Here is a 25,553-nt window from a genome sequence, read left to right on the forward strand (position 1 = left end):
GAAGTACTTCTTAGGACGTGGGTGGTTCTGTGGGTTAAACCACAGAGCCTGGGACTTGCTGATCAGAAGGTCGGCGGTTCGAATCCCGAAAGCACGTCAAAGTGCAAGTAGATAAATAGGTACCACTCCAGCGGGAAGGTAAACGGCATTTCCGTGCGCTGCTCTGGTTCGCCAGAAGTGGCTTAGTCATGCTGGCCACATGACCCAGAAGCTGTACGCCGGTTCCCTCGGCCAATAAAGCGAGATGAGCACCGCAACCCCAGAGTCGTCTGCGACTGGACCTAATGGTCAGGGGTCCCTTGACCTTTACCTAGGATATAGAACCTGTGTCCTTCCTTCTTTCCTTTCCGTTTCTCTGCATTGCATCATTTGTTCCCATTTTAGGAGGTCATTTAAAAATTAACCTGAGGATGAGATTGACCCAATATCGACGTTTTGCAGATAAAGCAGGATGGAAACGGTGACTAGGTGCATTTCAGGGAATGCTGTAACGGGGCACATTCTCTCTTGTCCCTCCCAGCATATGACATACGTTGCAAAATTAATTGCGGCGTCTGAGGCTGTCCATTGGAGGAGCAGAACAAAGCCTGGTCTCTGTGCCTTTTGCTGCAATAAGCATGAACTCATTGCCCCACAGATTGTCTAGAGGTTCCTCATTGATGATCTCAGCTCTGTGAATATGCACTATATTCAAAGCAAGCTTCTCCTACTTAGAGATCACCATCACCATCGTAATTATTTATTAAATTTGGATACCACCCTACCCCCCCCCCCAGGTCTTAGAGATGTGATAGCGGGGGGGGGGGGGAATCCAAATTTTCCCCTCCCAAAAAACTGAAAAATGTTGGACTAAGAAATCTGAAAAGGTAGAGAAGCTTGTTTCAATTCAGGCAAACCTTCAGTTTTTAGAAAGTCGTGATAAATACGATGATAAATATGAAAATGTAGAAGAAGCAGAAACAGATAGCACATGACATTTAACCAGTCTTACTTTCTGAAATATTAATTGAGTTTTGGCTCTCTGCCCTCTCCTTTTCACAGCTCTTTTTATGGAAATGAATGCTTTACGTTTGCTTGACTGAGGGAGGCACTGGGTGGGAGTCAACAAAAGTCCTAATCAGACCGGCTGAAGTTAATAGACATGACTAACTTGAGTTCATTAATTTCAATAGGTCTGGTCTAAGTAGGACTTAGTTTTCCACAATCCATAATTTCAGATCCTTAGTAATTTTCATTTTTTGCTCCAAAGGTCATGGTTTCTCCCGTTTTTATAATTGTTTGCCTACTCCTCATCAACCGGCAAAACAGTTCAGCGTCTTATAGCTCCATTTGTAACATTGAAAATAACAAATAAAAGGAAACTGAAATTGTAATTATTTACTGAATAAATTGTATTTTTTTAATATACCAAACATGGTTATTTTAATGGCAAACCAGATTATACACCCATTCTATGTTACCCGAGTAACAGTGACTTTTGAGCTGTAGAGGGAGCTAAACAAGCATTGCATGCTTTCATTCCCCTCCCCCCAATTTATGGGTTTTTTTTATTCCCCTCCCCCCAATTTATGGGTTTTTCCTGAAACTCCACTCCCCCAAAAAAGCCTATTTTCCCCATGACATCAGAATTTCAGGAAATTTTGCATTTCTCTTCCAGCTGCCTTGACCTCTATATCGTACAAAGTTCCATGTTACAGATAGGTAGCCGTGTTCTCCTTGCCTCACACTCTTCTATAAGCAACCTGTCTTGTTTCTCTGCTCCCTTCAATGGGTAGCCCTTGAGTTCTTGGTCTCTCCTTTTCTAGGTCTCTAGATCATCAGGAGAAATTGATGATCAGTAGATGTTGTGTGGGAGAGGAAGATTAAGTGTGGAAATCAATTGCCCATTTATGAAATCTTCTCATGTACATTTTGCATATTAAGTGCATTTGCTTCTTGGCACCTATTGCTTGTTGGCACCTATTCTTACAGGGAGTGGATTCAGGAATAACCTGCTCACCTGTGCTTTTAAATATACAGCTTTTGTGTGAGATCATGGTTCTGTGATGTGTGAACTGCACACTGGATCATGCTAGCACCTCTCTATTCTCACGTTTTTTGTCACAGCCTAGTTATCAATACAGTGGAACCTCGGTTGTCAAACATAATTCATTTCAGAAGACCGACTTCCGAAACATTCGACAACCGAGGCGCAATTGCCAGCCGGCAAAATCCATTGAAAAAATGGAGAAGCCGTTTTGACTTCCAAGGTGCATTTGAAAATGGAAGCATTTACTTACAGGTTTTCGACGTTCAAAAGCCGAAACGTTCGACTTCTGAAGCATTCGACAACCCAGGTTCCACTGTACTTTTTTGTGTGTTAAGGTATGCATCGGTTTGGACGCAGGTGGCGCTGTGGGTTAAACCACAGAGCCTAGGACTTGCCTATCAGAAGGTCGGTGGTTTGAATCCCTGCGACGGGGTGAGCTCCCGTTGCTCGGTCCCTGCTCCTGCCAACCTAGCAGTTCGAAAGCACATCAAAGTGCAAATAGATAAATAGGTACCGCTCCAGCGGGAAGGCAAATGGCGTTTCCGTGCGCTGCTCTGGTTCGCCAGAAGCGGCTTAGTCATGCTGGGCACATGACCTGGGAATTGTATGCCGGCTCCCTCGGCCAATAAAGCGAGATGAGTGCCGCAACCCCAGAGTCGGTCACGACTGGACCTAAAGATGGCACTTTGTTGTGAAACTCCTTTAGGGCCTCAGATTTTCAGAAGAACTTTGAACTGGGTTCCTTTGCATAACATGATTTGCATTGGAACATTTCCTGATGAGAGCGATATCATTTAACACATTTATTTTACTTGTATCTACTAAACCAGGCTAGAAAAACTGCCCACCGTTAATGGTTTTTGCCTCAGTACACCATAGATGTTTGACCTGAAATATGCTTCTCTCGTGTATCTGCTGCAGATAATCCCCTGAAAAACATTAATTAAAGCTTTGAAACCGCCAGCCTTGCCTAATACTGCACTTGCAATTGGCAATTGTTAATAATGCACTTATGGAATGGAAAATTTTCCGTGGGAAAAGAAAACACTGAACATTTTTCGGTGAGATAATTGGTCTAAAAAAACCCAATAATTATTTAAAAAGCACAGCGAAGTGCAGCGCCTAGAGTATTATATGTAGGCTGCAGGCACCCTCTACCTTAAAAGCCAATGCCCCCTACCCCTCAGAGGATTCTGGGAACTGTAGTTTACCCCTCACAGAGTTACAGTTCCCAGCAACCCCTTGAGCTACTACGGTGGCCAAGATTTGGGAGAACACGCTTTGGGTGTAACATGTGTACACAGCCTATTCCCTATATTCCAGCCTCCACAATTTCACAGGGTTGTAGTATGGATTAATGGGAAGGGCAGGTCATAAATGCTGCCCTGAGCTCCTTAGAGGAAAGGTGGAGTAAACAGGTAACAAGCTAGTACTGCCTTATTATGTAACTACTTCTGCCCAACTCAGCGGCTGCTACCTGGTGGCTCTGAGGCAGGCCTGGAGGCTTCCGGTGGTTTTGTTTGGCGTGGACATTCCACCTGTGGGTGTCAAGGTGGAAGATTTTGTGACTGCAGAGCTTACCTTTGTGGAGGAGGATGAGAGAGGTAGGGATTTTGAAGGTGCCTGTGAAATGAAAGTACAGTGGTCCCTTGGTTCTCAAACTTAATCCGTTCCCGAAGTCCGTTCCAAAACCAAAGCGTTCCAAAACCAAGGCATGCTTTCTCATAGAAAGTAATGCAGAATGGATTAATCCGTTCCAGATTTTTAAAAGCAACCCCTAAAACAGCAATTTAACATAAATTTTACTCTCCAGCGAGAACATTGATCCATAAAATGAAAGCAATGATCAATGTAAAAGGTAAAGGTAAAGGTACCCCTGCCCGTACGGGCCAGTCTTGACAGACTCTGGGGTTGTGCGCCCATCTCACTTAAGAGGCCAGGGGCCAGCGCTGTCCGGAGACACTTCCGGGTCACGTGGCCAGCGTGACATCGCTGCTCTGGCCAGAGCCAGAGCCGCACACGGAAATGCCGTTTACCTTCCCGCTGGTAAGCGGTCCCTATTTATCTACTTGCACCCGGAGGTGCTTTCGAACTGCTAGGTTGGCAGGCGCTGGGACCGAGCAGCGGGAGCGCACCCCGCCGCAGGGATTCGAACCACCGACCTTTCGATCGGCAAGCCCTAGGCGCTGAGGCTTTAACCCACAGCGCCACCTGCGTCCCTTAATGATCAATGTACTATACTATAAAATTAATAAGACAGTATTGTAGGTGATTTTTTTTTTTTTTTAATTCTTACCTGCACTGATGATAGTCATTGTTTGGCTGGGGGTCTTTTATCCATTTCCACAGTCGCACAATCAGTCAGTCAGTAGCTGAACTGGGTTCCACACAGTCACAAAAACAAATGAACCGGAAAAGCCTCAAAAATAAAAACGCAAAATAAATAGCAAAAACAAAAGGACCAAACTTAATCCATTCCGGAAGTTCGTTTGACTTCTGAAATGTTCAAAAACCAAGGCGCAGCTTCTGATTGGTGCAGGCGCCCCAGAAACAATAGCCGACAGCCACACCAGACGTTCGGCTTCTGAAAAACGTTCAAAAACCAGAACACTTTTGGGTTTTTGGCATTTGGGAACCAAAGCGTTTGAGAACCAAGGTACCATTTATTTCACTTGAAAGCCCTTTGCCATATATGCAGTTTTAGGGTTCCATTCTAAGAGCCACAGGTGGCCAAAAGAAAAAAACTCACTAAAAGTGTGCCGTGAATCTCTTTCTCAACAGTTTCCCAGTGGGCATGTTCCCAGAAATGTGTCCCTTATTAGACTTTATGGAAGATGGCAAAGAGAGTGTTTTCTTTGCTGTGTTTGTCTTCTGCTTTGGAAAACCTCCTCCCTTTGGCAGAATTGACAGGGTCCGCTCTGTTTATTGCAAGCATATTAGATTTTCTGTCCTAAAGAACTATTTGCTCCCCTTGCTTTTGTTTTGAATGGTATCAGGATGTGGTTACCTGGCTGCCTAGCGCTCACTCCTAAAGGCTGAGAGCTAAACCAGCACCCCAGAAGACTGAAAATAAGAAGACGTGATCTGTATGAATTGACTTTAATAATCATCTGGCTAAGAAATGACCTGATTTCCTCCCTAACTTTATATAAAATATAGTTGTTACTCTCATTCTATCAACAAAAACTGCCACAACTTTCCTCTTTCCCCCCAGATTAGGACTCAAAAGTGGCTTACACAAATTAAAACAACATAGATAAAATACAGAAGACTAAACAGATGATTGAGAGCAACGCGGTGGACATTTTTAAAATATTTTTGTTTTAGTACAGGAACTGCTTTGGTTGCCCAGCCAGCTGGCCAATACAGAGAAAAAGATTCTTGGTACTTTCAGTACCATCAACCATTTAGTACCATCTTCAGGCTAGAGTATTGTACCATTGTGGCCTTTTCTGAGAAACAGTTTTCAACAGACTCGTTCTAAGGAGCTCCTCAAGTTGAGTTTGGTCTCCCTAGGTATTGTATGGATTTTGAAGTATCTTTTATTTCAGCAAATATTTCTGGAAAAATAATTTTATCTGGCCTCTTCTAATATTTTTACTGCCTTGTGTATGATTCATAAATATTTGAAACGAGAAAATACTTGCCTTAAAAAGGACTGGGAGCTGCAGTCTAAGAGCATGGAGTTTACTGGTGACGCCAGCACTTTTTCTCCTTGTCATCAGATCCAAGTGGAGCAGGAACATTTTTGAAGAACTATTTTAAATGAATTATGGACTGCATTTAAGGGGAAATAAGCTTAAATCAGATAAGAAACAGGTGACTAGGACAGGAAACACAGCAGACGGGTTGGCCAGGAAAATGGCGGTTCTGGGTGCGATTGTTCACTCCCTAAAGGACCAGATTTGTGCCCTGAGGGACCCCAGCTTGCTCCTCTAGTCACAGATTGTAGCCTGAGGGGCTTATTACCAGTGTCAGCTGGTTTGCCAGCTACACCATTGATTCAGGATTGAGGTTGAATCCTGACAAGACAGAAGCACTGTTTCTGGGGGACAGGGGGCAGGTGGGTGTGGGGGACTCCCTGGTCCTGAATGGGGCAACTGTGCCCCTGAAGGACCAGGTGCGCAGCCTGGGAGTCATTTTGGACTCAGCGCTGTCCATGGAGGCACAGGTCAATTCTGTGTCCAGGGCAGCTGTCTACCAGCTCCATCTGGTACGCAGGCTGAGACCCTACCTGCCCGCAGACTGTCTTGCCAGAGTGGTGCATGCTCTGGTTATCTCCCACTTGGAATTATGCCATGCGTTCTACGTGGGGCTAACTTTGAAGGTGATCCAGAAACTACAACTAATCCAGAATGCGGCAGCCAGACTGGTGACTGGGGGCGGCCGCCAAGACCACATAACACCGGTCCTGAAAGACCTACATTGGCACCCAGTATGTTTCCGAGCACAATTCAAAGTGTTGGTGCTGACCTTTAAAGCCCTAAACGGCCTCAGCCCAGTATACCTGAAGGAGCGTCTCCACCCCCATCATTCAGCCCAGACACTGAGGTCCGGCTCCGAGGGCCTTCTGGCGGTTCACTCGCTGTGAGAAGCCAAGTTACAGGGAACCAGGCAGAGGGCCTTCTCGGTAGTGGCGCCCGCCCTGTGGAACGCCCTATCTAACTTTTAGAAGACATCTGAAGGCAGCCCTGTTTAGGGAAGCTTTTAATGTTTGATGCATTACTTTATTTTAATATTGTGTTGTAAGCCGCGCAGAGTGGCTGGGGAAACCCAGCCAGATGGGCAGGGTATAAACATATTATTATTATTATTATTATTATTATTATTATTATTATTACCACTACTACTAAAGGACCAGGCTTGTGCCCTGAGGGACCCAGCTTGCTCCTCTAGTCACAGATTGTGTCATGAGGGGCTTATTACCAGCACCATTGTGTTTGCCATCTACACCATTGATTCAGATGGAGAGACATGAATGCTGTTGGTCATGCCAACATGCCAACGCCGTTGGTCATTTCCACTTTAAACCCTTGGAGTTTGTGCAGAAATGTGCTACTGTTGCTGCAGAGCTCTTGGCAGATCATTTGGAAACGGTTGGGGGGGGGCTTGATCTTGTGAAACTATGTTGCACCCCTGAACCCTCTTTCTGACTGCGGGAGTTTGGTGTAGAGCACAATGTTCCTTTGCAAACAGTTCAAACCAAAGTCACTAAAACGTGTTTCCAAATTCTGATACTTTCCTCGAGATAAGGGTATCTCTCGGAGCCCCTACACTTTGGACTCTCTCAGCAGCTGACCTACGCTGGAAATTATCTACTAAAAACAAAACGAATCAGTTAATATTTTTCTAATCTGCAATATCGGCGGAAAGATGGAAGAGATTTGGTTGACATTTTCCAGTGATTGATTTGTTACGGTGCTGTGAATGTTGGATATCTGGGCCTGGGCACACGGTTAGATTGATAACTTAATGTTTGAAAACTCAAAAAAAAATGCATGTGCAGGGAAGCCTTTTTGACAGAGTAGCTCTGGGAAGGCTGTCTTTTTATTTCGGACAAATTTCCCTCCCCCCTTTAGAAAGCGCACTTGTCTCATTTTTGGCCGCATCCTTCAGCAAAATATTTTTGCCTGCCTCCCAGGCAGAATAAAGCTTTTATTTTTAGCCTCCAAATTGCAAGCTGGGCTGGACAAAAGGGAGCAAAAACAGACTGCATGTGGCAAAGGAAACCAGGATTATTTGAAAGCAGCCTGTGGTACGGTTACAAGGGAGACAATTATCCTGACCGTATTATTTCCGCGAACCTTTCTTTGCCTGCGATGGGAGGTGGGGTCAAAAGGGGAAGGAATGAGGAGGGCGAGAGGAGTCCTGCTGCCTTTTCTTCACCTCTTGTCTGATTTGGCTTGTTCGACATGATCAGAGGAGTGCAACTCTTCGTGGTTCACATGATGCGACCTCCAGCCATAGAGCTGTTTTTCTGAAATCCAGCTCCTCCTGAGCAGCGGCCGTCTACGTTTGATGGTGCAGCGAATGATGTTGCACAAGCCGGGAGAGGTTGCACCATGGAGCTCCATTAGCTGAGCCTGGCAGGCAGGGGAGAATTTTGTCAGGAAATTCCAAATGAGTATAAATAAATTCTCCACAGCGAGCCTTGGGCTCCTTGCCTGCTTATGTGTCAGAAGCACATATTCCCTGCAAAGCTAAGGAAAGTCTGCCTCAAGCCAAACTTCCTGCAAGGAAAACACATGGCAACTTTCTGCTCTTCACGGAATAAGTAAGTAACGCTGGCAGATTGGGGGTGGGGGGTGAATGACTTAAATTTTAGGGAATGTAAGTTCGTAACTTCTGTTGTTTCATTGCCCCCCCCCCCAAAGAATTATCTGCTCCTACCTATGCTGGCTGGTTGCTTTTCTCACTGCGACTTTTAACATAAAGATAGCACTGTTCTCTCGGACAAAGTAACTCTGTTAGACTAATGGCCATAGGAGAGTGCCTATTTCCAATTTACCTCTGCAACAGCTGAGTGTGTCTCTGTTTTTAGCCTGTTTTCAACTTGCTTAACACAACTTCCTCTAAATGAATGTTTGTGTGTTCGTGTACTTTTTTTAAAAAAAGAGTTAATTCTCAACTTTAATGTGCCGTTTCTGCTTGGACATAGCAAGGTATGTGAGAGATGGTGGGTATTTCTAAGCGAAACATCTCAATGCTTCTGTTCTGAGGCATTCTTGAAGAGTTTATATTTTCTTTGCCTGTGGCATTATAGCGTGTTAGGAGATAGTGTGTTCTTTAAATCAAGTTTAACAGAGCAGGTTGAGCTTTCTTAACCTAGGGAACAATCTGGATATATTTTCTTTTTCTTTCTTTTTTAAAAAAGTAAGTTGTTTTCAGGCAATGTCTTCGATAATGAATAGCTTGTGTTGTAAATTACCAAGCATTTTCGATATAGCTAAACCTGAGCGAGGAGTGTTTGTTCACCTTAAGGGGGAAAGGGGATGGGAGAGGAGTATTTTCTGAAATTATAAAATTACTGACCTTGTTATTGGCATAAGGAGGTGCTCAAATGCAGCGGCCCAGGTCTCTGAACACTCAACAGGAATGCAATTAACCAAATGTGATTGTACGTCTGGAACACCTTGGTGCCCCTTATCATTTGTGAGCACATTGCAAACTTACTGCCTGTTCATACAAAACTCTTTCCCCCCTCTCTTTGGAATACTTCTCTTTTTTAAAAAATCCAGCACAGAACTCCCAACAGAATGTGCTTGAGTGAAGTCTTTGACACATCCACGTTTCCCAGGATGAAGTTGTTGTCGTCTCAGGAATGTTTGGTTTTCTGGAAGGGTTATATTGCCTTGCCATGCCTCTCCATTCCTGTGGTTTGTTTCCGTGAGGGAGGAAGGTGATGGTTTTAAGGTCTCCATCAGAGCTTCTCTTGTACACTGGTTGAATTTACTCACTGTCAAGGTTCTCCTCTAGGCATACAATGAATCTTGGTTCACTCATTCGGAGCAAGCCGTTTTCAATTCTTGATGGCCCAGCCAAAGCGAGAGTTTTGAGAACTTTGAGGAGTTGGTACTGCACAGATTTCTGTCTTCTGCAAGCAGAGAAGGCAAATTTGTCTGAGTCAGAGTGGCTAGCCAGGTCTCAGGGCTTCAGCAATGCAGAACTGTGAGAACAATGTGTGTTTCTTTTCATTAATCCTCTCCGAAATAGTGCCTCTGGGATTGCCAACCCAGTGCCCAGGGGCATTGTGGAGGCTGCAGAGCATTTTGCTGGTGTTCCCCTGGGCAGGTGCCCAAGGCTCTGAGCTTTCGTTCTTCTTTTTTAAAAGCAAGTCTGTGGCCCTCCTAGAAAGAATGTTGTCGGGCAAAATGTGAAGGAACCTTGTAAGCAACTGATGAGAGTCAATGTGAAGTGTCTACCTTTGCATATTTTTCCTGGTACTGAGGAATGTTCTCTGTTGCTAATAGATAGCAGTAGTGTGTGTGTGTGTTTGTGTGTGTGTGTGTGTGTGTGTGTGTGTGTGTGTGTGTGTGTGTGTGTAAAATCAGTACTGTATGTTCTCCACAAAAAAGACAAGCAGGAGATAGCGGACTTCCTACAGAAAGCATAAGGCTATCTTAGGAATGGCTCTCTTTGCATTACGCCACATGGCCCATTTTATTTATTTATTGAAAGGATTTGTACCCTTCTCTTCAGCCAAAAAGGCTCCCAGAACATAGTTATTACACACACACACACACACACACACACACACACACAAATTTATTTTGCGACTGGCACTCCTGAAGCACTTTCAGATAAGAATGCATCAATGTCAAACATCTAACTAAAGAGACCTACACATTTTCTTTGAGATTTTTGCACACTCAAGGGCCGTGCTTTGTTTGAATATGCAAAAAAGTTAGAGGAGTGATGATTGTTATTACCTCAGATATACTAACCAAATGAGCTTGATTTTTACATATGCCTTATTTGATTGGGCACCTTTTTTAAAAACAAAAGTTGCAGTTTATTCAAAAGTTACAATACAGCTTTTTCCGCTGCCATAATATCACAGAACGATCACTCCAATATCTACCTGTGACTGTTTGGTTTTGCCAAGCGGAGGAAGTTCTGTACCGGCTATTTCACACCTTCCCTTGCCTACATGTAAGCAATAGATTTTTCTTGTTTGGGGAAGGGGGAAAGTGAGTATTAATGTCATAAATTTGTTTTGTGCTGCCTTCAGACCCCCCAAGATGGCACTCAGAGGATAAAACAATTCTTAAAAGAAAAAGAAAAAACAGGCAGCACAAAAATACAATTTAAGGTAAATTTAGAAACAGCAAGATCTCTCATCTACTTAAAACTAAAAATCAAAAACCCAAATTACATCCTACCCCAAAGTTCTACAGAACAAATATATGAGAAATCTCCATACACTGCAGGGGGGAACCAACCTTTAATGACATCTCACTTAATCTTTATCACGAGTACTTTTTGGACTTTTTTGCAACTATCTCAGAGAACAATTTTACATATTAGGAACTGAGAGGAGCCCTGTCAGAGCTGCAGAATCTATTCCTCTCTCCCTCCCTCCATCCCATAATGTTGGTATTCTGCTTATTATGCCTGCATTCAGCACAACTCTTTGATCTCAGTACCTACGGTCACAGTTTCAGCACTTGAAATCTCTGAGCCCATGTTTGCATCCTTCCAAGAAAATAACAAGTACAGCTAATCCTAATATGGTAGAAGCTAAAAATAACCCCTTAAGTGGGAGAGAAAGAGGCCGTTTTATGGTCTTTTAAGTGCTTAAGCAAAGCAAACAGTGAAATAGAACTTGACAATCATTGCACCAAAATTGCTCCAGGTCAGGAGAAGTTGCCAGCAGTTCAAGCATAAAGGAAGGTTGTTCGGAGGTACGAGGAAGTCGGGGAAAATAGGTTGAGAAAATAAGATTTGAAATTATACTTGTTGTTTTGTTTTGTTTTGTTTGTTTTGTTTTTATTGTTGTTGCATGTATTGGTATTTGTATGTTTTTATTGGAAACTTTAATAAATATCATTTTTTAAAAAAGGAAGGTTGTTCGATAACCTACAATACTTTGCCAAAGAAATTCTCTTCTGGACCTGGGAAGAAAAGTGCCCAGGAGTCCCAGAACTGGAATAATATTGCAGGAGTATCTGCTTTTTGTATAGCATATGCAACGGAGTTATAAATTGTATAAATTTAAAATTAATTTTTAAATTTTAAATTTGCTAATCTTAATGATACAATATGGTGCTTTCCTTAAAATTAGATCTTTTGAAATGTAATCTTTTGAGTGTCTGGAGGCGGTTGGAGGATGGATGGTGACTAACAGATTGAGGTTGAATCCTGACAAGACAGAAGTACTGTTTTTGGGGGACAGGAGGCGGGCAGGTGTGGAAGACTCCCTGGTCCTGAATGGGGTAACTGTGTCCCTGAAGGACCAGGTGCGCAGCCTGGGAGTCATTTTGGACTCACAGCTGTCCATGGAGGCACAGGTCAATTCTGTGTCCAGGGCAGCTGTTTATCAGCTCCATCTGGTACGCAGGCTGAGACCCTACCTACCCGCGGACTGTCTCACCAGAGTGGTGCATGCTCTGGTTATCTCTCGCTTGGACTACTACTGGTGATCCAGAAGCTACAATTAATGCAGAATGTGGCAGCTAGACTGGTGACTGGGAGCAGCCACCGAGACCATATAACACTGGTCTTGAAAGACCTACACTGGCTCCCAGCACGTTTCCGAGCACAATTCAAAGTGTTGGTGCTGACCTTGAAAGCCCTAAACGGCCTCGGTCCAGTATACATGAAGGAGCGTCTCCACCTCCATCGTTCTGCCCGGACACTGAGGTCCAGCTCCGAGGGCCTTTGGCGGTTCCCTCCCTGTGAGAAGCCAAGTTACAGGGAACCAGGCAGAGGGCCTTCTCGGTGGTGGTGCCCGCCCTGTGGAGCGCCCTCCCACCAGATGTCAAAGAGAAAAATAACTACCAAACTTTTAGAAGTCATCTAAAACTTGTTGTGGGACGCAGGTGGCGCTGTGGGTTAAAGCCTCAGCGCCTAGGGCTTGCCGATCGAAAGGTCGGCGGTTCGAATCCCTGCGGCGGGGTGCGCTCCCGCTGCTCGGTCCCAGCGCCTGCCAACCTAGCAGTTTGAAAGCACCTCCGGGTGCAAGTAGATAAATAGGGACCGCTTACCAGCGGGAAGGTAAACGGCGTTTCCGTGTGCGGCTCTGGCTCGCCAGAGCAGCGATGTCACGCTGGCCACGTGACCCGGAAGTGTCTCCGGACAGCGCTGGCCCCTGGCCTCTTGAGTGAGATGGGCGCACAACCCCAGAGTCTGTCAAGACTGGCCCATACGGGCAGGGGTACCTTTACCTTTACCTTTAAAGACAGCTCTGTTTAGGGAAGCTTTTAATGTTTAATAGGTTATTGTATTTTAGTGTTTTGTTGGAAGCCGCCCAGAATGGCTGGGGGGACCTAGCCAGATGGGCAGGGTATAAATAATAATTATTATTAACAGTGATTATCCTCCTCTAGCAGTTAACATCACATTACTTGCAATCTGACATTGCGTGTCCCTTAAGAGACCAAAGCATTGGGGGAGCCCTCATGTCAAGATGACGTGATGCCCCCCCCCCAAAGTTACCTTTGATGGAAAAGCATGTGCTTAAGAGCTACTTTGGAGCCCCCAGGTGTGTCTCCATTAATTAAAAGCGGGGCTTCTTACGCTGAAGAAAGGAAGCCATTTGGAAAGAAACGAACTCTTTTCTGGGTCTCTTCTGTTCCCCTCCATGCCCACAGGGTTTGCATTGGTGGACATTGACACTTGACAGTCCCACGAGGCATAATTTTGCAAGGTGCCTTGGGGACATTGTCCTCTAGCCAAGCTACCTAGCCAAGGCCAGAGTCCAAACCTCTCTAGCTTGGTCAGGTAACTGCCGGATGCCAGGGTACTGCCATCGGAACAGGGGAGGGAGGCAGGAACACCGTTGAGATACAGGGAGCCTCCAAAACTCCTGAGGAGCAGTTCCTCTTCCAGCGGTGGGAAAAGCCACACCTCCAGTGGAGAAGAGAGGGAAGGGGCCAGCCAAACGAGGAAAGGGCTCAAGGGTGCTGCTGAGAGCAACAGCGCCTCACCTAGCCAGGCTGGCCAGGAGGGACGCACGCCACTTCTGTCGCCCAGCTTGCACAGAGAGGTGAAACGCAAGGAGGTGGAGGTTTGGGGTGTCAAAGTTCTTACGTTGGGGGAGAAGCCAGAAGGGGCCACTCCCAAATTCTGCAAGTGACTAAGATGGCCATGAACTTTGTGGATCTGCACTGTAAATAGTTTGCACAATAAAACCTGTAAAAGACAGGTCAGAGTCCTGCCTGCTTACTCACGAGCAACCACCACCTGACACCTGCTATCTTCTTGTGGGCAATCCTTGGGCACCACGGTGGTGGGCAACAAGGCTGAGGGTGGAGGCGATCGGATTAAGTGGCAACCCAGCCCGGGGAGCATATATTTTTAATACTGAGCAAGTGACTTGAGTTCAAATTCTTAGCTCCTCCGTAACATCTTTAAGGGGTGGATTTGGAAGGATGAGGTGGTGATTCTGATGGTTATTTTCTTTTAATACGCTTTCATCACAGGGCCTTCTTGGTGGTGGCTCCCTCCCTGTGGAACACCCTCCCAGGAAATAAACAACTATCTTACTTTAGAAAACATCTGAAGACGACCCTGTTTAGGGAAGTTTTTAATGTTTGATATTTTATCGTGTTTTTAATATTTTGTTGGGAGCTGTCCAGAGTGACTGGGGAAACCCAGCCAGATAGGCGGGGTAATAATAATAATAATAATAATAATAATAATAGTCATCCTTCACCCACCCCTTGTGAGGCCACAGCTTCTCCACAGCTAGTATGGTAGGGAGGAGTTGATGGCCTTGTATCCAGAGACCGACAAAAACCTGGAAGCAGATGAAGTTGCTTTGGGAAGATTTTCCGGGTGAGCGGTAAAGGTCCCGGTTATTGGCCAGAATGCAGTTTTGCTGGTTAGACCAACAAAGAAACGGCTGGTTGGGCAACTGTTTGACCCTCTGCAGAATGCAAATAAATCTATTTGCGTAAGCTGGCCAGCCGGCTTTGCTTTACTGTAATATTCACGAAACATTTCCGCTTTTATAGAAACATTATTGTGCTTTTTCTCGTAGGTCACAGGTGAGCATGTCTAGATTTATTATTTAATATCCCCGTACTTCTGCACACCTGTGTGTTCCCCTGTGTGTACCAATCCCTCTCTCTTTTTTATCAGCCAGTCCCCCTTTGGGCTCCATTTTGGTTGACACCCACCACCTGACTTCCAATATTAGAAGGTGATTATTAGAGGGATAGGGACGCAGATGGCGCTGTGGGTTAAAGCCTCAGCGCCTAGGGCTTGCCGATCGAAAGGTCGGCGGTTCGAATCCCTGCGGCGGGGTGCGCTCCCGCTGCTCGGTCCCAGCGCCTGCCAACCTAGCAGTTCGAAAGCACCTCCGGGTGCAAGTAGATAAATAGGGACCGCTTACCAGCGGGAAGGTAAACGGCGTTTCCGTGTGCGGCTCTGGCTCTGGCTCTGGCTCTGGCTCTGGCTCTGGCCAGAGCAGCGATGTCACGCTGGCCACGTGACCCGGAAGTGTCTCCGGACAGCGCTGGCCCCTGGCCTCTTAAGTGAGATGGGCGCACAACCCCAGAGTCTGTCAAGACTGGCCCGTACGGGCAGGGGTACCTTTACCTTTATTAGAGGGATATTTTGATTATGTATTTATTTGTGAGTATTCCCCCCACCCCACCTGCCTTTCTTAATGTTTTAAATTGTTCAAAGTTTTTTTTGCTGGGGGGGGGGGGAGTCAAACTTGTATGAAATCAGGCTGTGTTATTATTTCTTACGTCTTTAGACACCTTGCTCTCAAAATTCCTGCTTGGCCATTGTGCCTTGCACAGAAACTGCTGCTTTAAAACCTGTCTTAAAAACAAACAAAGAAACAAACAAACAAAAACAGCATTAAGGATATGTATGTGTTCCATGAGTTCCATGTGTTCCATGTGTTCTATCTGCAAGTACTCTTTCTACATGAGTACACAGAGTGTGTGTGCCAGGGATGGGCAATGTACACTGTTGTGCCACCTGTGGACATGTATGGAAACCCAGCATTATTTTTATGCAGCTCTCTGCATATATTGTGTAGGAATAATTATTATTATTATTATTATTATTATTATTATTATTATTATTATTTCTCGTCTTCTTTGGCGATCCCTTGTAGCCAAGTAAAATTCTCTTCCTTAAGCATGGTTTTAACAGTTAAACATTCCTTAAACATGGTTTTAACAGTGAGTCCGTAAGTGACTGTGGAGGGCAATTCTGGATCCACACGTCCTTCCACAGTGGGGACATAGATTTCCGGGTGGGAGTTGATCCCGGTGTGGATTTGCCAAGCGTGCCTTCCTCTTGGCACATTTCTTCCTTGCGTCCTGAGTTTGAGTGTCTTCAAAGCCCATGACACCTTTGGTAAAGGCAGTTTTCCAACTGGAGCGCTCAGGCCAGTGTTTCCCAGTTGTCAGTGTTTATACTACATTTTGTAGATTTTAGATTTGCCTTGAGACAGTCTTTAAACCTCTTTTGTTGACCACCAGCCCATGACACCTTTGGTAAAGGCTGTTTTCCAACTGGAGCGCTCGCAGGCCAGTGTTTCCCAGTTGTCAGTGTTTATACTACGTTTTTTAGATTTGCCTTGAGACAATCTTTAAACCTCTTTTGTTGACCACCAGCATTACGCTTTCCATTTTTAAGTTCAGAATAGAGTAGTTGGTTTGGAAGACGTTCATCAGGCATCCGCACAACATGACCAGTCCAACTAAGTTGATATTGAAGAATCATTGCTTCAACACTGGTGAGCTTTGCTTCTTCCAATACACTGATATTAGTTTGCCTGTCTTCCCAAGTGATGTGTAAAATAATATTAATAATAATAATAAAACCCTGCCCATCTGGCTGGGTTTCCCCAGCCACTCTGGGCAGCTTACAGCATATCTAAAAACAGAATGAAAATATCAAGCATTAAAAACCTCCCTTTAACAGGGCAGCCTTCTAAAAGTTGTGTATAAACTAGCTTTCCCTACACACAAACACACACAGGAGAAATGGCATATGATGCAGCCACTTTTGTGTCATTTTTAAAGGATCATTGGTGTGCAGAGTCGTTTTTGTTTTTTCAACAGCTCACATTAAGATATCAAAGAATGGCTCATGTATTTCATGATTTCAGAGGGCTTAGTATACACTTAGCTTCCTAAACATTATGAACGCAAACTATTTCTTAAGGAGAAACTGAAAAAGCGCAACACCTCAAATCTGAAGAAATGTTAGTGAAAAGAGTGGGACTTGTGAGCCTTTTTAAGAGGTGTCTGCTGCAATAAAGAGAGAGAGATCTGTGCTGGAAAGGAGTAGAGAAATGAAAAACTTCTCCCCCCTTCCAGATCTGAGCTGATGAACTCATTGGAAGAAGCTCAGCCTATGAAATGTGTGTGCTCTGTTCTGCTGTATTTATATCTGTATTTATATAAATGCTGAGTACTTTTTCCCTTTAAGGGTTGAAGAATGAGAAAGTTGGGAGGCAGGGATTTCGCAGGCAAAATAGCTTGTGTGACGTACGGAGCTGCGATTGCAGGAAATAGAGTGAGGCCGGGTAGACTTTGAACAGCAGCGTGGAGGGACGGAAAGAGAAACTTCAAGCTGATGTAAATGAAGGCTTTGCTCTGAAGTTCTTGCTGCGTTTCTGTGTTTGAGAGTGGGAAGCAGGTTGCAGAGCCACCCTAGGCATAAATATCCTTCCTGCAGAAGCTCGGCAGATCTGCTGCAGTTTTATTTAGATTGCTTTGGTGTGACATGCCTCTCCTGTGTCTCCAGGAAGCTGGGCTGTCCTGACATCTGAGCTGACAGTTTCTCTTTCATCTGAGATATTTTAGACTGCTCTGGAAATGGTCTGCCTGCATAGTTCTCAGTGTGTCGACTCTGCACCGTATAGGAATATAAAATAGGTTGCATGAACAACCAGAGATGAATGTGCTAGGGAGCTCCTCCTCCTCTGGACTCTCTTGTTTTGAAATCCAAATAACTTTGTCTGTTTTTAGCATTTGTAAACCAAGAGAGGTTTGGGGGTTTTTTGGAAGTAGCCCTTAGGAAGAGCTCTGAGATGTATTGAATTCCCTTGCACAACACCGCAGCCTATCAAATAGTTGAACTTCACGTGGAAACTATACTCGGGATGTCGTAGAAATACAGAATTCCTTTTAAAGTATTGCTTCATGGTATTAACAGGGTCTTGTTGTTTCTTTTTAAAAAATACAGCTTTATGTAAAGCCTATGAGAAATGGACTCACCTGCTTTGTGGTTTTAAAATTCTGCTGACGTAGTCTTAAAAGGAAAATGTGTGCTTGCTAAATATTTAATCAAGAGACATGCGATAGATTTTCCAGTGTGGAACACTGATTCTGCTGTCTGAGTAGAGTGCTTATAACTTACCAAATTATAGAGTGCTTATAATTTTCCAAAACAAACAAACAAACAAACAAACAAAAAAACCCAACCCGTTTATGTAGGATTTTATGCTTAATTTGTGTGTTTCCTTCTTTTAGAAAAAGATGAAAATGCTCTGAATGGGGAGGATGACAGAAATCAGAAGGACCCCTATTTTGTGGAAACACCTTACGGTTACCAGCTTGATTTGGATTTTCTCAAGTATGTGGAAGATATACAGAAGGGAAATACTATTAAGAAACTGAACATTCAGAAAAAGCAGAAAGTGACGCCACCTTTTGCAGCCGTCAAAAACACCTCTGGCCAATACAGTGGGTGGACATCCAATGAATCTCTGTCTTCATCCAACAGTGATGAAAACAAACATTCGTCTTCACTCTTTGCAGCACGAAGCCCAGCAGCCGCCGCCCCGAGACCGTCCTTGTCCTTTGAAGCCTCTCCAAGCTTCCTAACTATCCCTGAAAGCAAACAGCTCCGGCCTCCTTCGCCACAGCTGCCTCGCCACAACCTCCGCGTTACGAAAACTCTCATGGAAACACGGAGGAGATTGGAGCAGGAGAAGATGGCAATGCAGGCAGTTCCAGGAGAATCTCGGAGGCCAAGGCTTTCCAGTTTTGGAGCCATGGGCTCCACAAGTTCCCTCCCTTCCTTTGTGGGGTCCAGTGGCCACAACCAGATATCTCAGCAGTTTCAGAACGGATACCAGGGCAATGGGGAATATAATCTTTATCTTGCATCCTCTCTAGGGAGCTCCATCCGCCACAGCCCCTTGAGCTCAGGGATATCGACACCGGTGACTAACGTCAGCCCGGTGCACCTGCAACACATCAGGGAACAAATGGCCATTGCCCTCAAGCGCCTCAAGGAGCTTGAGGAGCAAGTCAAGACTATCCCCGTGCTCCAGGTTAAGATTTCAGTCTTGCAGGAGGAGAAAAGGCAGATGGTAGAGAAGCTCAAAAGCCAAAGGGTCGTCAACCAGAACGACGCAGGCCATTTCAGAAAGAGATCTTATAGCGCAGGAAATGCGGAGCAGTGGAAGCCCCTCTCTCCGGCCAGAGGGGGTGGCGAACTCTATATAGACTGTGAGGAAGACATGGTGAGCATGGAGCATAGCTCAGAGAGGGTGGAAGAGTTCAGGCAGTTGACTGCTGAAATGCAAGCTTTGGAGAAGAAGATCCAGGACAGCAGCTATGACGTTCCATCTAACCTGCGAGTGAACCGAGCGAGTGCAGCGAAAGAGAGCAGATCGGTTGCCGTGGGCACAGAGGAGAACATGAACGACGTTGTTGTGTACAACAGAGCATTGATAAAGTGCAAGGATGTAGCAGTAGGAACAGAGCAGAAGACTAAAGATTCGAGCGTCGGGGTGACGGAGGGGATGCTTGGCTTACCTACAGAGGCCGAGAGGGAACTGGAGCTCCAGCATCAGACCATTGAAGCCCTCAAAGATAAAATCTACCGGCTGGAAGTTCAGCTGAGGGAAACGACTCATGACAGAGAGATGACCAAATTAAAGCATGAGCTCCAGGCAGCTGGATCCAGGAAAAAAATGGACAAGGCGCTGATGGCGCAGCCCCTTGTCTTCAGCAGAGCGGTGGAAGCAGTCGTACAAACAAAAGACCAAATGGTGGGAGGTCACGTGGATGTGGTTGATTCATGCGTGGGGAGCCATCTGCAGATGAGCAGCGTTGGAGTATTGTGCAGGCCTCAATCGCACAGTTCAGCTGCGGGCCCAGATGTGCCTATGAATTGGTGGATTGTGAAGGAGAGAAAAGAAATGTGTGATCGGTGCACTGGGAGCTCTCTTGAGATGTGCGACAAGGGTGTGGGCACGGAAAGGTCCGTCTGCGAAACGGGGGTCAATACGGAGGAATCCGTGGACAGATTAAGCCTGCGCAAGACGGAGCTGAAAATCAAGGAAGTTCGGTCCATAGGCTGTGGAGACTGTCCCGTCCAAACAGTCTGCCCAGCAAGCAAAGCCGTTTCCCGCAGCACCAACACGGAACCTGCTTGCAAAGCAGATACTGGGGTCATGGCGGTGCCTCGTACGGCGACCCAGGGAACCAACACAGTATTAGAACAAGCTGACCAGTTCACCAACACAGATGTAGCTCCCTTGATGGATTCTGGCACCAACACTTTCCTGAGCACTTGTGATAAACAGACAAACACTGTGATTGTTGAGATGAGGACAGTCGCTATAGGAGATGGAAGGGTCAAGGATGTAAATACGGCGGCTAAAACTCGCTCCATTGGCGTGGGGACAGTGCTTTCTAGCACGGCCAGCTTTGACAAACCCTCCCTAACAAAGACCAAAGACTGTGGCGTGGGGCAGATCAGTATTAACGAGAACTATCTAGTAGGCCTGAAAATGAGAAATATTGCCTGTGGTCCTCCTCCGGTGTCTGTAGCGCCGCCCGGCACGAGAAGCATTGGTGTTGGAGATGACTCTGTTTCTTACTGGGGGAACCTTGGGCTGGACAGCCCGTTCTCTCAGCCTGAGATGAAGACCGGCTTGGATCATTACATCGAACGGGTCCAGAAGCTCGTTCAAGAGCAGCAGATGCTACTTGCTGAAAACTATTCTGAGTTAGCTGATGCGTTTGGAGAGCCCCACTCACAGATCGGCTCTATTAATTCTCAGCTCATCAGCACTCTGTCCTCCATTAACAGCGTCATGAAGTATGCAAGCACCGAGGAACTGCGCAACTTGGATATGTCGAAGCAGTGCGCGGAGAGAACTTCGGCAGCAGGTATGTTGGAGGGGGCTTTCTCGTTTGCTTAAAGGTTGCTAGTGCCTTAAAAGGAGGAGCACGAGTCGCTCTCACCAAACTGCTTATGCCATGACTTGCCTTTCCAGGACTGAAATGATTGGGAAGGAGAGGCCAGTCTTAGATTGCAGTGAATAGATAAAAGCGGTGTCAGTTCTTGAATACCTAAAATGCCTAAAAATACCCAGTGACTGGATAATCGTCTGTCCTGTTTCCTGGGAATTTAACCTTTATATAGTTCAAGATCTTAAGAGCTCAGACCCCTCTTAATGGCAGGAAGTGATTCTAAAATTATGGCCAGAGGTATTTTATAGAGTAGAACAGCTATTACCACCGTTGTCTCATTTCTGTGAACATTTTGCAGACTAGGGACATTTGCTTCCACTGCCTTTATACTTTTGATTCGTCATAACTAATTCTGTTTCTCAGTGTTGTTTACCTAGAGATAAAGGCAGGTCTGTCATTACACTGCTTCCCCTATCCTCTGTACTATGGACAGATGTCCTAGGGATGCTGCCTATTATGCACACAATCTGTGTGACCTGTAATTATTAGTGTCATAATGGGACGTGTCCAGATTTTGTACCTCCCTATGGTGGTCTGGTCTTTTTAAAGTGATTTCTTTGAACAGCCATCATACACTGACCATTATTCCATCCCTCCGATATTGAACAATGAATTTGCACCATTGCATCTAATCCCCTAGTCTTATTTTCTCTGTAAGGCCTGGGCCTTACAGCTTCAGGCTGCAGGTAGGGGCTCACTTGGCTCAAATGCTTTTCCATTCAGAAAATCCCCATCGCAGGTACAATCTTCTCTTCGTCCAATTTGCAGGAATCTTTTCTAAAAAAATAAAAGTTTTAAGTGGCTGTTTATGATAGATGTAGGTTTCCCACTTTAGAGAGAACTAGGTCCTTGACACTTGCATGAAATTAAGCCTTTATTTTAGCAGAAGCTAAACCTGCTGGGTGTTAGCCAACAAAGTTATACTCCAGGTAGATCCATTGAAATTAATGATCATGAGTGACACGAGGCTCATTGCTCTTGCTGGATCTACTCTTGAGTATAATTTAATTTAATTTATAGTATAATTTAATTTGATGACTTTTCTCACTGCTTTTGATTTTAAAAGCCTTAACTGATTTGCAAAAGGGATAGGATCATTTTACTTACACAAAGTAACTTTTAAAATTGGTGTGGGAAGTTACACAAGTTTCCACTATTGTTTTTAGTCAAGCGTGCCATACAGTGGCTTAATGGCTATTGAGAGCTACATTGCTACTTTTTTTTTAAAGAAAATATTTTCCACACAGACCTCAAGCTTAAAATATTTAGAGGCTTTAAAATGAAGGGCAGCCCAGTATATTAATGCGTTAAGTCATAGTAGTTCCATGTGTCAGACCAAGTCTCATGCAGCCTTTGAGAGTTGGCCTTGTTTTGCAACAACAGTCCTGTATCTTTCAAAATGTTTCCCCCCTCTTTCCTTCTTGGAAGCAGCCACAATGGAAACATCTTGTTAAATATTTGCAGTTGTTTAATGTGTGTATAGGAGATGTACCAGGATAATAATAAGAAAAACAAAATCATCATGGTTTCCCAGAAGGAAAAGCACATTTTGAAAGACGCTGGATTTTACTGGGCCATTTCTTGGGGGTGAGGGAGAACAACAAGGCAGAAGTCCATTCCAGCTTCTCCCAGCTGCCTACAGCATCTTCCAGGAAGAGCTCTTAAAACTTGGAATTTGTATCCTTCCACATTTCATTGGATGCATTTTGCTGTCATGAATCAGTCGGTTTTCAAAGCTTAGCTTTTAATGGTGTTCCACAAAGACTCCACATTTATTGGAAGAAACTAGAAATAATTTATTCTCAATATGCTGAAGGGTCATTGTCTCTTAAAAAAAAAAGCTGTATTTTTTGCCTCGCTTTGTAAGCACTCTGAGTCATGGCTAATAAATGCTTTAAATAAAATAAATGAATACTCCACCCCCTATTTTGGCAACTACCTTGTTGCAGAATGTCCAAGAGCATCTTTTTCTCTGAAAGACAGAGGTGTGAGATATAGAAGTAAGCAGCTTCATTTCCAGATGTTGGACTTAACCCATGGGAGGGACTGTTTATTATTAAGTTTTTGCTTGTGGTCACTGAGCAGCAGCGCCTTTTTATACAAGTAAAAACTGATGTCCTTGAATTCTGAAAAGAAAAGTAAAATGGTAATTCTTTAAAAAAATAAATAAGTCCAGTGAAATACCTTCAAATGTTATTGTCAGGGAACTGCCATCGGAACCAGAGGGAGAGAGAGGGCTCCAGGGGGATTCCGGAGAGCGTCCAGGGATGAGGAGAAGCAGCCCATCTTCTGGGGAAGGAAATCAGCGTAGCACCAGTGGAGAAGGGGGGCAGATGGGGGAATCAGCGAGGCGGTCCCATGACTCCTCGCCGGGGACCAGCGGGGAGAGCACGGGTCCTCCGCTGCCCACACCCTCCTTGTGCAGAAGGCTTCCGCGCAGGGAGAGTAGGAGGAGACTAGGCATCAAAGAGCTTCTTTGCTGGAAGAAGTTCAAGAAACGCCCACTGACGGATTCTGCCAGCGATTGAGACAGCCAGGGGCGAATGGCTGTCCGGACAGAAAAGGTTCACTCAGGCAACCCAGCCAGGTGTGGCGCCAGTTTACGCACGAGCAACCCCTAGAACCATCACAGTTATGTTTTCAAATTGTTTTACAGATAACATTTGAAGATTATTTCACTGGACTTACTTACAGGGAACCAGGCAGAGGGCCTTCTTGGTAGTGGCGCCCACCCTGTGGAATGCCCTCCCATCAGATGTCAAGGAGATAAAGAATTGCACAACTTTTAGAAGACATCTAAAGGCAGTCCTGTATTGGGAAGTCTTTAATGTTTGGTGTTTTATTATGTTTCAATATATGCTGTAAGCAGCCCAGAGTGGGCAGGGTAGAAATAATAAAATTATTACTACTACTACTGCTGCCACAGCTTCTGACCAGGATGCAAGAGAGGGGAGGTGTCTATTCCTGGCATCCAGTGAAATGTGAGCATGTTTAAGAAGTTGGTTTCATTGTAGAAGAGGCCAAGCGAGCACAAACAGGAGCAAACCGTTGTGCATTGTGGATACTTGAGGCATTTCCATATATAACAAAATACTAGAAATTGAGTATAGTGGTACCTTGGTTCTCAAACTTGATCCGTTCTGGAAGTCTGTTCCCAAACCAAAGTGTTCCAAAACCAAGGCACGCTTTCCCATAGAAAGTAACGCAAAATGGATAAATCCGTTCCAGACTTTTAAAAACAACCCCCAAAACAGCAATTTAACATGAATTTTACTATCTAACGAGACCACTGATCCATAAAATGAAAGCAATAAACAATGTACTGCAGTCACACAATCAATCAGTAGCTGAACTGGGTTCCACACAGTCACGAAAACAAAACAAAAAAGGAGCCACAAAAATGCAAAATAAATAGCAAAAACAGACAGACCTCAGCGTAACACTCAAAATGGAAGTGTGTCACTCAAAATGGAGTATGTTCAGCTTCCCAAAAAAGTTTGCAAACTTGGACACTTACTTCCGGGTTTGCAGTGTTTGGGTTCCAAGTTGTTTGAGTACCGAGGCGTTTGAGAACCAAGGGACCACTGTATAACAGAAACATTAAACCAGAAGCTTTCATGGTTCAGTAATCCACTCCTTTCTTTGCTAACAGCGGACAATTTGTTGCACGTTCCTCGTGGCCACCCTGGTAGTTCTCATTTAGTTTCAAGCTCCCAAGTGCTGAAACTGGGTCAGGAGATGGGGACAATAAGCAAGGAGAAGACCACCCTAGTGGGAGCAGGACCGGACCGGACAGCCTCGCCCTCCCAAGACAGCACCATGTCTCCAATTAATCTTACAGATGACCAGCTGGCCTCTGGGCTTTATGGTAATTTATTTATTATTGCTTTATTTCTTTTTTGCTTTGTTGTTATTTGTGCTCTTGTTAGTTTGTAAATAAACATATCTGGCCATTATGGCTTCTTCGTGCACCACTCTCAAGTGGAACTCTTTTAGGGAAAATGTCATTAATTCAAGCAGGAGAAATGTAATTCATAATAGAATTATATCCTTGCTCCATGCCCATTTGGTTAGAGGATGACGCTGATAATGCAAAGTTTGGGGCAGCTGCATATTCTACAAAGTCCCTTACAACTCTACGATTCTATTGTTGCAGACAATATAAATATCTCAGCAACCCAAATATAATGACACCTGTCTCTTACAACACAAAGGAAATGTATACAGTTGTTCCTTGAATCTCGAATGGCTTAGTTGCTGAACGTTTTGGTTCCCAAACGATGGAAAAGTGGAAGTTGAGTGTTCCGGTTTCCAAATGTTTTTTGGGAAGCCGAACGTCCGATGGCGCTTCTGATTGGCTGCAGGAGCTTCCTGCAGCCAATCAGAAGCCATGCTTTGGTTTCCAAACGTTTTGGAAGTTGAACAGACTTCCGGAACGGACTTCCAAGGCTCGACTGTATTTCAAAGTAAGCTCTAAAAAGACTTGTGTCTCATACTTCTAAATCCCTTTTGAATCCCCTTTTACATGTTTTCCGCCAGGCTTATGCAAACAGTTCAGAAAAAAAGTTTTAGGTAATAACTAGCTGGTGATCTGTTTCAATTTTTGTTTGGTTTTTGTT

The 25,553-nt window shown here is 44.7% G+C and overlaps 1 protein-coding gene and 1 long non-coding RNA gene across 2 annotated transcripts in view; one reads left to right on the forward strand and one right to left on the reverse strand.

Moving 5' to 3' along the window:
- The window catches only part of LOC307206632, a 218,908-nt gene that overhangs the window by 94,707 nt on the left and 98,648 nt on the right, over positions 1-25,553 (reverse strand). The window lies entirely within an intron of this gene.
- The window catches only part of KANK1 (KN motif and ankyrin repeat domains 1), a 124,037-nt gene that overhangs the window by 79,108 nt on the left and 19,376 nt on the right, over positions 1-25,553 (forward strand). Inside the window, exons 3-4 of the mRNA XM_079959160.1 lie at positions 18,196-20,850; positions 24,587-24,802. Of these exons, the coding sequence (XP_079815286.1) occupies positions 18,196-20,850; positions 24,587-24,802 (2,871 nt within the window). The remainder of the gene's footprint in view (positions 1-18,195; positions 20,851-24,586; positions 24,803-25,553) is intronic.

The sequence above is a fragment of the Podarcis cretensis genome (assembly GCF_951804945.1).
Source record: "Podarcis cretensis genome assembly, chromosome: 17".
Lineage (NCBI taxonomy): Eukaryota > Metazoa > Chordata > Lepidosauria > Squamata > Lacertidae > Podarcis > Podarcis cretensis.